Genomic DNA, 14,963 nt, shown 5'->3' on the forward strand with positions numbered 1-14,963 from the left:
CTCCCCTCCTCCGACCTCCCCTCTGACAACTCCCCACGGGGCGCGCACTACCCGATATCCTCCTATTCTTATGATCCAGAGGCAGCTCTATTGCTATCATTACTAGTATCTCTATTGCTTGGACCGCGTAAGTCTTCTCAATTCAACCCGCAATCTCCCACAACTCCTCGATCGCATCTGCGTCCACAGCTTTGCGCCAAACAACCAAGCTCCCGACTGACAGACAATGGTGGTCTAGGACGTGTTACAGGCTCTCACTCGCCTGTTCCCTTGCACTGTCTCTAATGTACTACTGAGAACCCGCAATTCCCGTCATTCCTACTGCGGCTCGACCTCTCCGTACGCATTCCAACCAGCGCTGAAACGCGCGCGCGCCCCCGATAACGGCTTGTTCGGACATTCACTTGTTCCCTCTTATTGAACCAAATCCCTTTCCCTAGGGCGCCTACAAACTGTCAAACGTCGATCGAAAGAAAGAAAATAGAGAATAACCATTGGCGCCATGGCTTACCCTCAGCGCCCGCCGCCGCAGAGACAACCTCCTATGAGGAGCTATGGCGGTCGACCTCCCCCAGGCCCGGCGCCTGCTGACGGATACTACGATTATGGATATGATGACGGCTACCAATATGGTGACGCCGGATACGGTGACGGATACGGTTATTATGGCGGCGGTGGTGCTGATTATGCGACTCCTCGGTCGTATGGGCCCTCTCGAGGAGCACCGCGACCTCCTCGCGGACCGCCTCCCATGGACCATGGAGGATATGGATATCCTCCGCGCGGGTATGGGAGTAGCAGCAGCAGCTCCAGCAGCAGCAGGAGACCTCCCCCTCCTGGGCGGGGCGGGATGAGACCAGGTGAGTAGAGTTATCTTGGGATTAAAAGCATCTGTTGACAATGCTAGGTCCGCGTCGTCCGCCGCCGCCAGACAGAGCACCTTATGACAATCCGTACCCTCACTTCCCTGGGAGAGAACGACCGCGTAAAGGCTCTGTACCGGCCCCCGTTGAACGAGGTATGGCCGCAATGAATATCAATGGACCGCCGCCTAGGGGAATGCCCGATCGACCGCACACGTCGAATGGAAGACGACCGGGTCCGCCGCCGGACTCTTCAGGCCGGGGAAGGGGTCCATACCCTGGCCCTGCGATGAGGTCCGCTAGCGCTGGACGCCCGGCGCCTTCACGGCCATATGACCGTTCTTACACCGACCCCCATGGCCCGCCGCCAATGCCAATGCCGCCTATGAACCGAAGCGCAACTGCGCCTTTGGAGATTGCTGGGCCCGCGTATGGTGAACCCGCGGGGGATAACCATGACACGGACGATTTGTTGGACAGCTACTACGGATCCGCACCTGATGACCCTGACATGCCCAACTTCGATGCGATGCCAGATGCGAAGGGCGGGGCAGTCGATGAGAGCCTGCCTGGTCTCGATGGACCAAAACCGACACCCAAGACCCCGACTGAGTCGAAACCACCCGGGGGCCAATACGCAGCGTTCACCCCGCATTCCGTTGGCTCGCATTCAGCGCCCGTTTCCCCGGATTCTAACGCGCCGAATCAGTTCGCGAATGCTGGGTTCCAATTTGATCTTCCCAGCGAACCTCACCCTATTTCTCCTGGGGGTGACAGGAGTGGTTACAGCTACAACAGCCCACCAGAAGGTTACGGAGAATCGGTTCCGGGTTATCCCTTCCCGCACCGCCAGGATAGCCATAGCCATACCATGCCAGGATATTCCGGTGCTAGCGGTGGCCCGCCACGCCCGTATCGCATGAACCAGCCGGCCATGGCGAACGAGATGGAGGCTGTGGATCCGCAGCAGAATCCCGATGCGCTGCCGCACCACCCAGTGCCGTTCCGTCCTGGTCACGATGGAGGTAAACCGGCGCCGGTGCGACAGTATGCTGGCGCTCCCAACGGCCCGACGTCGCCTACCTCGGCAACCCCGCAGCAAGATATGGGTCCGTTTGCTAAGCCGGTTACTCGCCAGGAATTGGAGGAGTTGCAGTTGGCCGTGAAGAAGAAGCCCGACCAGGCGACTCAACTCTTGCTTGCGCAGAAGATGGTGGAAGCGGCTACAGTGCTTGTCGACGAGGCGCATTTGGATGCGAAAGGCAAAGCCAAGGCGCGAGAGAAGTATGTCATGGATGCATACAAGATCGTGAAGAAGCTGGTCTCGAGCGGATACGCCGACGCACAATTCTATCTCGCCGACTGCTACGGCCAGGGCCAGTTGGGTCTCGAAGTCGACAACAAAGAAGCATACAACCTGTATCACTCCGCCGCCAAATCAGGCCACGCCCAGTCTGCCTACCGTGTAGCTGTATGCTGCGAAATCGGCAGCGAGGAAGGCGGCGGCACAAAACGAGACCCCTTCAAAGCCGTTCAATGGTACAAACGGGCCGCCTCCCTAGGCGATACCCCCGCCATGTACAAGATGGGCATGATCATGTTGAAAGGTTTGCTAGGGCAGACCAAGAACCCTCGCGAAGGAATAACCTGGCTCAAGCGCGCTGCCGAAAAGGCGGACGAAGAGAACCCGCACGCCCTTCATGAACTTGCCCTGATGTACGCCAACGCGAGCCCCAACGACATTGTTGTCCGTGACGAGGAGTACGCCAAACAACTCTTCTGCCAGGCCGGCGAGTTGGGGTACAAGTTCTCGCAGTTCCGGTTGGCTGCGGCTTACGAGTACGGACTCATGGGATGTCCTGTTGACCCGAGACAGAGTATTATCTGGTACACGCATGCTGCGGCGCAGGGCGAGCACCAGAGTGAGCTTGCGCTGAGTGGATGGTACTTGACTGGTTCGGAAGGGATTCTGCAGCAGAGTGATACGGAGGCGTATCTCTGGGCTAGGAAAGCTGCTACTGCTGGTTTGGCAAAGGCAGAGTATGCTATGGGGTACTTTACGGAGGTTGGCATTGGTGTTACGGCTAATCTGGATGATGCTAAGCGGTGGTATTGGCGGGCTGCTGGTAAGTTTCCTTTCCCTATTCTATACGATTCTTCGTGTATGGTCATGCTAATGACGTCCAGCACAAGGATTCCCCAAAGCTCGCGAACGCCTTGAAGAACTCAAGAAGGGCGGCAGCCGAATGCAAAAGACGCGTCTTTCCCGGTCTGCTGTCAACCGACAAAATCCAAACGAAGGGGACTGTGTTGTGATGTGATTATGTTTTGTGATGGTCATGGTTTACATTCGCATATACCCTTCTTCTCTTTCCTTTCTTTCTCTTAATTTTCTGGGGTTTTACCTTTTGATATTGTTCACATGGCCATTTTGACTGTCTTGGATGCGATTATAGAGTTACATACCTAATGAAAATTGATGCTTGATGTTCATGTTGGCATGGTGTATGTTTGGCTTGTTTCTACGTTGTTCGCTTGCTGTGCATTGCTTCTGATTTGATTTTGGAGAAGCATCTGGACTTATTTGCATTCATTGACCAAAGCCATAAGCATACTATATAATAATTAATAATATCTCGTTCCTAGCCTTTCGGGTCCCCCGGCCTTTCTTGTATACACGCTTCGACGCGGCCTTATTCCGCTCCCGCTGACATATCACGCTCAAATAGCTTACCGATTTGACCAGCCATTCCAGGCTATTTCTCATCATTGCCTTCATAATCTCATCTTCTACTGCTCAGTATAAAAGAGATAAAATCCCCAATCTCTTAATATACGCAGTGTACATGTCTCCCCAAACCACTCCCAGCACAGCGTCCAACCAGCACCATCCAAACACGCACACTTCGTCTAGATCGAGTACGAGTGCTACGATCTTTCTCGCTTCGGTTGTCGCTTTACTCGCGGCGGCTGCTATAGCTGTTTTCTTTGGAAACGAAGACACAGCTGGTTTGTTCAGATTACGCCGGTTTTTCGGGGGAGGGGTTGCCTCTTCACGATCTTCTTCTATACTACGACAGACTTCCCCTGCGGTTCAAGGGTTCTCGAGCTCAGCGCTTGCTGCAGACGAGATCAAGATGCGCACGCCGGTTTATTTCCTCAGTCATGGTGGTGTACGTCTCACTTCTTGTTATACAGATACAGCTGGGCTAAGTATCACAGCCAAACGTCATGTACCAAGTGGACCACCCGGCCTACAAAAGGCTCGGCCAAATAGGCCGCGAGATTACGACCAAGGTCAAGCCGCGTGCTGTGGTGGTCTTCTCGGCGCATTGGCAGGCGTCCCAGGACACGATCCAGGTGAATACGGCAGAGATTACGGATTTGATTTATGAGTGCGTGCTTTTTTCCCCTGGTAGAGTGAATGGTTGGGTGTTGATGAGGATAGTTTCTATGGATTTCCAGGCCATTATTATAAAGAGAAGTATCCGAATGTGGGTAGTGCGGAGGTTGCGAAGAAGGTACTTGACGCGCTCGGTGCGGCGGGGATTAAGGCCAAGGGGGTGAAGAGGGGTCTGGATCATGGTGTTTGGGCGAGTTTTAAGTGCGGTGAGTATCCGTTATTCACACCTGACACACGAACATGTCATGCTAACTCTGGCAGCATTCGAGCCTGACGAGAATCCTTTGAATGTCCCCATTGTCCAGGTTTCGCTCTTCAAAACAGAAGACCCAGTTCAGCACTACCGTCTCGGTCAAGCAGTCTCCCACCTTCGGGACGATAATATCCTCATTATTGCCTCTGGCATGGCAGTTCACAATCTGCGCGATATGATGTTCAGCTTTGGAGATCCCAGGCCGCTCCCGTATACTGCTAGCTTCGATGAAGCTCTGAAAGACGCGGTGACAAGCGTCCCTGAAGACCGAGAGAAGGCCATGGCGGAGTTGCTGAAGCGGCCTGATGCCAGACAGGCCCATCCGTACTTTGACCACCTGCTTCCGATCCACATCGGAGCTGGAGCTGCGGGTGAGGATCGCGCAAAGAGACTCTGGACGCTGGGAGAAGGGAGCATGAGCTGGGCGCAATATAGATTCGGGGAGGTTGCCAATAGCAGTGGCAGTTTGTAGATAGCAGTGCAAGAATAGTGATCAAGTCATTGGCCGAATAAAATTTTGAATTCATCTATAGATACAATGGCGGAAACGGGAAACAACACGGAATGCATGGACGTAGACGGATGGATATATGATAACGGTATTGTCGCTATGAAGACTCCTTGACCAAACCGGTGAGTTTCTCCTCGATCTGCTGATCCGAAAGACCTGCCCAGCCTAGTCAATAATGTCCTCCAATTGCAAATCATATTGAACCACTTACCCAGCAACACCTCCTGCTTCTCCCGTCCGAAACCTGTCCAGAATTGTTAGAGTATCTCCGTTGAGCCGTCGTTGGACCGATTTCATACCGTATCTGGCGTAGACTCGAGGCAGGGTACCCGCGGCCTCACGGATCAGGATAGGGGTGTGAGGGTTGTGCTTCTTCATGGTAGGGTATGCACGGTTCAAGAACGACCTATGAATCCAATCCGTAGTCAGTTACTGGCATCCTTTCCTCTTGTTTTCTCGACTCGGGAAATCCCACCTTGTTGCGGCGCTCTGCTCTGAGCTCTGGCAGAACAGGAAACGGAGTTCCTTGAGACCCGTGGAGAATGCGTACTTGGTGGACATGGTGGATTGGCCCTTCAACTGCGTATTGGCAGTAATTCAGCTGGAAGAATTGGGGTTGACAGGCGTTGAAGTCCGTCCGAACTGAGTTGAGAGACAGACCAATCCGGACAAGCGTGATTGTCACCGCTTACCTCAGCCGGAACAAGAGCCGCAACGGAAACCCCAACTTGGACGGCACGCCGAGGTCGGGGGAAACATTCATTTTGAACTTTGTTTGACAGCTGAGCTGCGTTGCTTTTTCTGTTTATACTTATTGAATTAGAAGTGTCTTACTCTATTGTTATCGTTGTCGGCTTTTACTCTTCTCCGACTTGTGCTCGTTGACCCATCTCCACTCAATTTTCCGCTTTCCGTCAAGTCCCACGACCCCGACATCTTTTATCTTACCTCCAACACTAACACCCCCTCATATAACACAACGCCAAAATGTCGACATCCCGCATTGGTTTCCGTTTCTTCCAGAACACACGCGCTGCCTTCCGCAACGCTTACGCTCCTTTCCGTCGGCCTGGTGCCCGTTTCCAGAGCTCGGAGGCCGGAGCGGCGTCGGCCGAGAGCCAGCAGAGTGGCTTCCAGCGTCTATGGAACAGCCCGGTTGGCGTTAAGACGGTGCATTTCTGGTAAGAATTTCTTCCTGAAGATATTGGCGTAATGGACATGGCTAATTGCGAATTTGTAGGGCCCCCGTTATGAAGGTATGTGGCACAACGCCGGTCACGCGAGCGGAGTTTTGCGACGGTTGAAATACACGGTTGATGGCATAGCTAAACGTTGCGCAGTGGGGTCTCGTCATCGCCGGTATCTCCGATTTCCAGCGTCCTGCCGAAAAGCTCTCCCTCACACAAAACGGTGCTCTCATGGCTACCGGCGCCATCTGGACCCGTTGGTGCATGATCATTACTCCCCGGAACATGCTGTACGTTCCTCTCTTTCACCTCTCATACTGTTTTATACATTATTGGAACATGGCTAATGCAATGTCTAGCCTTGCCGCCGTCAACTTCTTCCTGGGATGCGTCGGTGTCGTCCAGGTCAGCCGTATCTTCCTGTACCGCCGTAGCCTGGAGGGATCGAGCACGGAAGCCGCCAAGTCGATGGAGCATGAGGTTGCGGATTCGGCTAAGGCGGTTGCGCATGAGGCGGAGGGTGCTGTTAAGAAGTCTTAGATTGGTTATGTCTAGTTAGTTGCCTGGGTGCATTATCTTTATTGAATGGATATAGTTGTTTTGGTTTCATCGTTTTGTGTTGAAAACATGGAAAAGCAATGTGGACGACTGTAAGGTATCTGTACTCAGTCCACAATTATAGGTTCAGCCATTACCCTCTCTCAATGTTCGGGGCATATGTGACCTAGGAGAGCACGATTGATCTTTGCCGCTGAGAGAATGAATATGATCTATATGCAAGCAGGGAGACGTCAAACAGTCCTGATGAAAGCAATTCGGTGGTACGTCTTCTGGTTAAGTTTTCGAAGGGCATACGGACTCTTTGCAAAGATGGAGAATAATGCTTAGCAGCTCACTAAAATCCATAATCCTTGGCCCTTGTCATGTGAGTCTGGCCACTTGATTGATCAATTATTTTTTGTAGTGACAGCTGATTCTTACTACAGTCCATCTATTCTATCATTGAAGGAGAATCATTGCGGAACCTTCCCGCTCATTTGTACCCTGTTCATATGTACTCTGTTGTTTCTCACTAGGTTCCCCACCCTAGTCATTTGTATCCCCTTCTTTGAGTTCATCAGCAGCCTCACGAAGAACTTCCCTCACTAACGTAATTCACAAGTGGGCGGCGCACCCAAGCGAGCGGCGCGCCTCTGTATTCCATAGAAAATGGCGCTTTTTATAACCTCAATATCTCAGCCACCAACAGACATAGGGGCTCATTATTAGAGAAGGTAATACATACACCCACTACAAGAAAGTATATTACTTCCTAAAGATTCTGTAGCTCTTTGTAGCCATAGATATTGGACCTCAGCGTGGCTGTCAATCTTCTGGGGTTGAAAAATGTGCGCAATGAGATGAATTTCACTGATATGTCTGGTAGCAGACTGGTAAGATATGAGGTGGATGTCCCTCTATAGCCATAGAAGGCAAGTGTAGGCTCGTTTTGCTCCACAAGATGATAACTCTCTCAGTGAAAAGTGGATAGTCTTGTATCGTCCTTTTCACTTTTCACAGGGAACCAAAGGCACAAAACATAAATTGGGTTCGTCCCACAGAAACAGTGACATTTTATATGGCGAGCCTCAAAGCCCCTAGCTTGTGATTGGTAGCGTAATTCCATGCAACAATGAGTAGCCATTAAGATGGGCCCATAGATGCCATACAAGGCTAGCCCTGCACTCAGTTCTTAAGCAAAGCGGCTTTTCGTTCATCATGAAGCATGCAAATTTGATGGCGCACAAAATTTAGAATTGGGCAAGGTTAGCTTCACTAGTATGGGAATTCAGTTAGACCACACGCTAATTGGGTTAGTTTGAATGGGTAATTATCAACGAAAGCTAGCATTGTGGTTCTGCTGCAGACGATCAGAATCCATCCAAGCATGTAAGCAGAATTTCTGTCTCGAGAGTAAGCTGGCTGAGAGAAGTTGTTTCAGACTGACAGTTATTTCAAACAACGTGTTGTCAGAATTTACATGACATTGTCCATATTGCCATCTAGTTTATATACAGTGAATTAGTAGATCATTTCAGCCACCATAACCATTGTTTCCCATGATGGTATCGAACGAGCAATATTTGATTATTATTGGTACTCAAAATCACACCTTAGATAAAAATGAGAGTCTTTGCCACCTCGTCATCAATTATTCGTTTGCCTCAGCACCAAGTTGCAGTCTCGGAACATTGGTCCAACTTCCCCTGGAAATTTTTAATATGGTGCTGCTACATGTCGAAGTATACTCGCTGATGACGAACTTTGGATACGTCAACCGGCGAGCCAGGCAGATCGTATCCCTAATTCATGTATACTCAAAGACCACGTTGCGCTCCCCTGTCACAATCCGGGCATCCGCAGCATCGGCTCTGGAGCTTCGTTTTCCCTGCAAACACTCTGGAACAAGCTCCATACGGCTGAGTGCGAGACTTGCGGTGACTTTAGCGAATACCTGTACTTGATTACATGCCGTTGTGTTTGTTTTCATTGCTTCACTAATGTATGGACTATCTTCCATTTGTCCAAGCCGATGTCCTACAAATGTTTGGACTCCGCCAGAAGCACCTGGCAGCTTTACCGTCCATGAAGAGCGTTCCATGTTTTTATTCAACAGATAAACGCACACGGCATAGTCGCTTTACTCTATTTCATTACAACACTGCGATGCAAACTGGAATTGCCATACACGGGAGCTTCGGCGCAATGAACCAGTACGCCTTGGAGACGTGGAGCAAAAAAAGGCCCAACCCCAATTTATAACGATATAAGCGCACAAAGCCTGAATTATCTTGTCGGAATCCGAAGCGCTTCATGGGGATCATCCGGGCCGGGGTTTTAAATGCTCGCACAGGAACTCCAGAATGAGGCTTGCATTGTTCTGTATGCAGATATCACTGGTGCAATTCTCGACGTTGCATTGGTACCTTTAATCCGCGTCGAAAGTTTACCAGGGAGATTTTTGAGGTTCATATTAGAGAATGTGGTTGTGGTGAGGTTATAGACGGGAAGCACAGTAGATTTACGGAGCTACTGGGTATTCCTCACTGAATGGTCTAAGTTGAAAGGAAGCTATTTATATTTTGAGGACAAGCCACTCTATAGTAATAAACATTAAATCATATATTATTAACGATGTTAGGTACCCGCCCATATTACTAGACACCTCTGGATGCTTGCTTCGGTCAGCACTTATCTTGGCCCCATGTTAGAGAGATGGGTCCTTGAAGAACAACCGCAGCAATGAGGCCTCCATACTGCTTTTTGCTATCATGTTTATGAAAATATAGACTAAAGCCAATGTAACCTTGAAAGTAGACGCGAATACGCGCCGCTTTTTGATGATCACAAACACAGCCAGGCTATTTCTATCAACCAACTTATAGCAATGCTTCATTCTCATGCAGGAATATGAGTAATCCGACGCCTTTCTTTGTTCAAAGTCTCGATTATTCCTGGCAGCAAATCCGACACAAGCAACCCCAGATCGCTACCAATGACAATAACAAACCGGAAGATTGAGCTCCTGCAAGCTGAAATTGATATCGACGGGTATGAAAGCTACGCCTCGCCTCCTTGTCGACCCTCGCTTTATCAAATATGTCACTATCGAGTCCAGCATCTACGCCATAGAAGATATGACTTTCGGTCCATCCCTAGCCACCGTCCTCCTACCCTTATCCCGGAAACTGGAAGGAGGGACTAATAGCTCGCGATGCGGATACTGGACAACCGTACTTTGCGCGCGCGGCTTGGACCGCATTCCCTGGTGTTGCAAGCATATGGCACGGGACTTGTATCGAGTACACGGGCCTAAAAATAGGTGAGAAACTACGAATGGGCGTGTCTGAAGCTACACATCCGACATTCGACACCGTCGTAGCCATCAAATTCACGCGCTTCGTCTGGGAGATCCAGTACGTGGAAAACGAGACGACAGCATACCATTGGATTGAAGGCCATGATATTGGTCCCCGGTTCCTGGGACAACCTCACAGAGGATGGCCGAGTGATTGGGTTTCTCATGGAACGGGTTCGAAATGCACGACATGCGGATCCTCAGGATCTAGAAGCCTGTCAAGAGACGCTTCCTCGACTACATGCTCTAGGGATTAGACATGGTGATTCGAAATCGATATAGGTTTTTTGTTCGTGGAGAGAAGGCGGTTTTGATCGACTTTGATACGACTCGGAAATACGATGATCGGAATACGCTCGTCGAGGATTTGGATGGTTTACCCGGACGTCTGCAGAATTTGTCAAATAGGGGCGGCGGTGGGATTGCTTAAGTTATGTCACTTTTTTTTTTTTTTTTTTTTGGGTTTTTTTTGGGAATTTGTGGTATTTGGAATTATGTATACTTCGCAGTGATCGACGAAACCTACATATATTCAACTTCACATGGTCTACTTGCCCTGATGTATGAAGTTCGACTCGATATTGTAGTCAAGGAATCCCAGATTCGGAGAGAAAGGATATGTTACGCGCAATAGTATCACCAATTAATTTCTAGCATGTATGTATATAGTCCAGGGCACTAGTGATAACATCCATGCACATGGATGATACTATCGGAAATCCCCCAACTCCACAGTGAAGATCATCCAAGAGGGGTCGTGAAGTAAATAGCCACTAACCAGTAAGCACAACACATAAACACCTGTTTCCCCTCGCACTTCTTTCTCACACCAATCTATCCTCGATAGTCCATACAGAGCAACACCCTCTCCTCCCCGTCCATCTCCTCCCTATCCAACAACAGCAACAACAACACAACATAACAATGCCTCGCCCAAAATCCATCATCATAACCGGCGGCGCATCAGGCATCGGCCTAGGCATAACCCACCACTTCCTCTCCTCCCCCGCATACACAAACACAAACACTCACGTTACAATCCTAGACATCAACCCGTCAGCTGGTGCCAAAGCGCGCCAGTCTCTGCGCTCGCAGTATCCTACTGCAAGTGTCAGTTTCGAGCACTGCGATGTATCCTCGTGGGAGTCGCAGGCTGCGGCTTTTGAGAGGGTGTTTGAGCAGCAGGGGGGTGTGGATGTGGTCTTTGCAAATGCAGGGGTTACCGAGTCGGTGGATTTAGTCAAGTCTGCGCTGTGGAGTGCGAGTGGTGGTGGGCTGGTGAAGCCGGGGTTGAAGACGGTGGATGTTAATCTTTCGGGGGTGCTTTATAGTATGGCGTGTCCTTATCTGTGGGATTGGGGGTGCTAATGATGACAGCTGTTCATTTGGGGATACACTACATCTCTAAGAATACCCCCACGATTGCTGGTGATGGAAAACCGCCAAGCAAGGGTAGTATCATTTGTACCGCGTCCAACGCCGGTCTCTATGCCTTCCCGATGGCACCGATCTACTCAGCCACCAAACACGGTGTTATTGGCTTAGTCCGCTCCTTAGCGCCGGCATTAGAAAGGGAGCAGATTCAAATTAATGCACTCGCGCCGGCTGTTATTGGTTAGCCCTTCTTTCTCTCTGCGTGCATGTTTAGTGTGGGAGGCTGATAAAAATAGAAACCAACCTCGCGCCCAGCTCGGATTTGTTTAAGGCGATGATTCTCACGCCCATGTCGACGGCTACTAAGGCCGCGGAGCAGTTTGTTGATGATTCTTCGTTGACGGGGAACGTTGCTGAGTTGCATGGGGAGCATGTTACTTTCGCAGAACCGCCGGAATATGTTGATGAGGATACGAAGACAAATATTGAGACGTTTGCGAAGCTGGGGTATGCATAGATCATACCATTGGAGCAATCACGACGATGGTACTTGACTTGCATACAAATACTCTTCAAGACCCCGATGCTGATGAAGAAAAAGAAATCTCGATATTAATACACTCCTCCCATATGCAAAAAAATCCGAATAGCAGTAACACACAGAGCAAATACAAATACATATCCAGCCTACTACTCATCCATAAGAAGCACCTTCAGCTTCTCCAATTTATCCTCACACTTCACCTCCATCCGCATCACCACATCCACGCTTTCCTTCTTGGTGATAAGCAATTGCGAAACAAGCCAGAAGTTGTATCCATTCTTGTAGAAACCCATAGACGCCCATTGATCTCCTGGTAATTGGTTATGTAATGTCACCCAGTTGTCGCGCCATCGTGATAGGGCTGTGCGGATTGCTGCTAGGATGGAATCATCTGGGATTGTGCTGGGTGACTTTGATGTTTGGTATTTTCGTAGGATGGGGATTAGGAGGGTCATGTGGGTGTTTATGAAAGCGTATAGCACTAGGATTGGTTAGTGATAGTGAATAATTGTCTGAAAAAGTGTACATACAGTGTATTAGAAGAAACATGTCGAATACTGTGAAAGCCAAAGGATTACCGACGTTGTTTTGCGTAAGGGACGGGGAGGGAGGACGAAGTGGATCCTCTGGGCACTCCTCGAATAGACTCTGGAAAGCTTCTGAGACGGTGAGATTTCGAGAGAAGCGGAAATTCGGTTCTGAGAATGGATGGACAGAATTGAAGAGGCTCTCTTCACATGGAAGATCAAAATCCATCTCAACATGCGCCAGGCGACACGGGTAATTCTGGAAGAATGAGAACGCAGAGTCGATCAGGGCTATCATGACCATGATACTACCAACGGTCAGCATCAAAGACTGCTAATGTAACGCTAATAAGCCCTTAGCCGTACCGAATACGAGATTCTGTTTTAATCCACAAAGACTCGTGGAACTGATCTTGTCGTTGGTGACGACACTTGGAAAGACCAAGTCTACGCGAAGCCTGGCAGTCTGATCAGCATCTGGTAATTTCTATACCTGGAAGGTCGACTTACGTTGACAACCTGATTGAAAAGGGTCTCCATCGCGCGGTTTCGCGAAACACGACTACCTGCCCAATATTGTGTAACAGTCATGATGTACCCTGCTTGGAGGTCCTGCAGTTGAACCAGTTCATTCGGCTCATCATCCATGCGGTGTTCCGTACGAAAGCTAGCGCCAATATCATGCTCGGACGCAAAAACGTGACTCGAGAACACAAACAATTCTGCGAAATCAAGAACCCTCTTAGCGGCAACCGACTCCCTCATGTCATCCGAGTATATGGCGCCCATAAAAACGATAGATGTGAGCAAGGGCAATGAGGCAATTTCGGGATCAAAGGTTGCGATGTGGACGAGCGGGCAATTGGGATGCCAGAACCTGGAGTATAGCGAGACGAATTTTCGAATGCGGGCAGTCGTCAATAAAAAATGAATATCCATGGATATTTCTTCCTGAACCTTAGGTTCAAGGGGGACCGTCCAGGCTCTAGATAATATTGCTTGAATCAGTGCCATAGCAAACGGCTTCTCCGGTTCGTGTGATGGTTGCCCTTGGGGCACTAAAGGATCGTAGGGAGTTTCGCTTCTGTAGTGCTCGTCCAATGTTCTTGGTGGTTCGCCAAGTGGAAACGGACCTTGAAAGAAATTGATAAAGGTATCCTGGAAAAAAGACTGAGCAGACAGGTCTGACTCGACAAACTCTGGTGCATAGCCCGGCTGATCGCTTCTTTCAGGATACCCAAGGATTGACATCTCAGCCTCTTCAAACCCCTTTTGGTTATGGTATTCCAAGCCCCGGGCCCTATCAGTATGTGGCGGAAGGTGGAAGTGTTCGGTAAAGCTGTCGGTGCCTCCATTGAGGAGGAACTTGATCGACCCGCGATCAGATGACGGTTCGTAAATATTGCGGGGTGCAAGCGCAGAGTGGGTTGTACTTGTAGACTGGCTATCTGATAACGGGGATTTTTGTGAGCCAGGCTTTTGTTCCTTAACGCACTCCACGTTCCGTTTCTGGCACGAACCACAGGGATTCGATCCATCGCAGCGAAGCTTCATCGACATGCACTACACGCGAATTTGGTCAGCTCAATATTCCAAGCCGTAGTAGATTGAGGTAGAGGTACTGGTTGACACGCATGCCGCCGTCTGCCTCTCTGGCCGGTTTCCGGGATTTTCTGGTCCCCGCGTTTTGCGCAGTCCGCATAGTGGTCCCGGAGATTATCACTTGAGGAGCAAATTAGTCCCACGCAGTTGGGAGATACTAGAAGAACATACCAGCGCGCAAAGGCCTCATTGCAGAAAACACACGAGTAAGGCTTCAGTCCGGAGTCTGGTGGTTATGGAATTAGTCCAACGTCCAAGCACCGAGAAAATCCAACATCTGGACAACTGCAGCATGCATGAAGCATGAGGCACATACGACGAAGTTGGTGTCTCTTCAGATGATCGATTCGCGTGAAGCCTCGCTGGCAGACAGTACAGCGAAAGTGTTTCTCAGAAGACGATTTCATTGTGGCCCATCGGGGAGAAGCTTATAAAAGGCGGGAGAGAGTCCGGGGTAAGATCGTAGTATCCAGCGAGAGATCCGGGTTCTGCGTCAGAATTGGCCTTGACAATTGGGCCGGAAGACAAGCCGAGTGAACAGGGATCAATGCTGTCGGAAATCAGAATCAGGAGCATCGTGCGTTTTTCGATGCTTTCGTACGTGAGGATGTCCCAAAGTCCTTCTCCAACTCTGTGGAGATCGAGACGTACAAGAAGTACCTGTCAATCAAACTTAAACTCCTGCTGAAGAGCACATTACACAATGCGACCAACAACTCCAACAAAACCATTGATTGACTGCGATCTTTATTTTGGTATAGCGCTATTGCTTCCCCTTTTTGCTCTTGTGTGGGATTTATT

General features: G+C 49.8%; 6 protein-coding genes across 6 annotated transcripts; 4 read left to right on the forward strand and 2 right to left on the reverse strand.

The window, feature by feature from the left end:
- Positions 1 to 502: 502 nt before the first annotated feature.
- On the forward strand, positions 503 to 3,184 carry ACHE_50887S (putative chitin synthase activator (Chs3); the record flags this gene model as incomplete). Its single annotated transcript, XM_043280654.1, has 3 exons — positions 503 to 860; positions 908 to 2,989; positions 3,051 to 3,184. 3 exons carry the CDS (start codon positions 503 to 505, stop codon positions 3,182 to 3,184), a joined length of 2,574 nt encoding a protein of 857 aa, XP_043138211.1.
- A 525-nt stretch (positions 3,185 to 3,709) lies between these two features.
- Positions 3,710 to 4,991, forward strand: ACHE_50888S (DODA-type extradiol aromatic ring-opening family dioxygenase; the record flags this gene model as incomplete). Its single annotated transcript, XM_043280655.1, has 4 exons — positions 3,710 to 4,036; positions 4,086 to 4,258; positions 4,312 to 4,472; positions 4,528 to 4,991. 4 exons carry the CDS (start codon positions 3,710 to 3,712, stop codon positions 4,989 to 4,991), a joined length of 1,125 nt encoding a protein of 374 aa, XP_043138212.1.
- Positions 4,992 to 5,127: 136 nt separating this feature from the next.
- ACHE_50889A (L51/S25/CI-B8 domain-containing protein) lies at positions 5,128 to 5,591 on the reverse strand (the record flags this gene model as incomplete). Its single annotated transcript, XM_043280656.1, has 4 exons — positions 5,128 to 5,186; positions 5,242 to 5,274; positions 5,330 to 5,436; positions 5,506 to 5,591. The coding sequence occupies 4 exons, from the start codon at positions 5,589 to 5,591 to the stop codon at positions 5,128 to 5,130; spliced, it is 285 nt and encodes a 94-aa protein (XP_043138213.1).
- A 426-nt stretch (positions 5,592 to 6,017) lies between these two features.
- ACHE_50890S (mitochondrial pyruvate carrier family protein) lies at positions 6,018 to 6,757 on the forward strand (the record flags this gene model as incomplete). The annotated part of the gene is made up of 4 exons (XM_043280657.1): positions 6,018 to 6,211; positions 6,271 to 6,286; positions 6,371 to 6,507; positions 6,577 to 6,757. 4 exons carry the CDS (start codon positions 6,018 to 6,020, stop codon positions 6,755 to 6,757), a joined length of 528 nt encoding a protein of 175 aa, XP_043138214.1.
- A 4,282-nt stretch (positions 6,758 to 11,039) lies between these two features.
- Positions 11,040 to 12,006, forward strand: ACHE_50891S (putative short chain dehydrogenase/reductase; the record flags this gene model as incomplete). The annotated part of the gene is made up of 3 exons (XM_043280658.1): positions 11,040 to 11,445; positions 11,493 to 11,729; positions 11,786 to 12,006. 3 exons carry the CDS (start codon positions 11,040 to 11,042, stop codon positions 12,004 to 12,006), a joined length of 864 nt encoding a protein of 287 aa, XP_043138215.1.
- A 173-nt stretch (positions 12,007 to 12,179) lies between these two features.
- Positions 12,180 to 14,569, reverse strand: ACHE_50892A (uncharacterized protein; the record flags this gene model as incomplete). Its single annotated transcript, XM_043280659.1, has 7 exons — positions 12,180 to 12,514; positions 12,564 to 12,868; positions 12,927 to 13,018; positions 13,071 to 14,123; positions 14,183 to 14,282; positions 14,334 to 14,388; positions 14,479 to 14,569. 7 exons carry the CDS (start codon positions 14,567 to 14,569, stop codon positions 12,180 to 12,182), a joined length of 2,031 nt encoding a protein of 676 aa, XP_043138216.1.
- Positions 14,570 to 14,963: the final 394 nt, after the last annotated feature.

This window comes from Aspergillus chevalieri, chromosome 5 (genome assembly GCF_016861735.1).
Source record: "Aspergillus chevalieri M1 DNA, chromosome 5, nearly complete sequence".
In the NCBI taxonomy this organism is placed as follows: domain Eukaryota; kingdom Fungi; phylum Ascomycota; class Eurotiomycetes; order Eurotiales; family Aspergillaceae; genus Aspergillus; species Aspergillus chevalieri.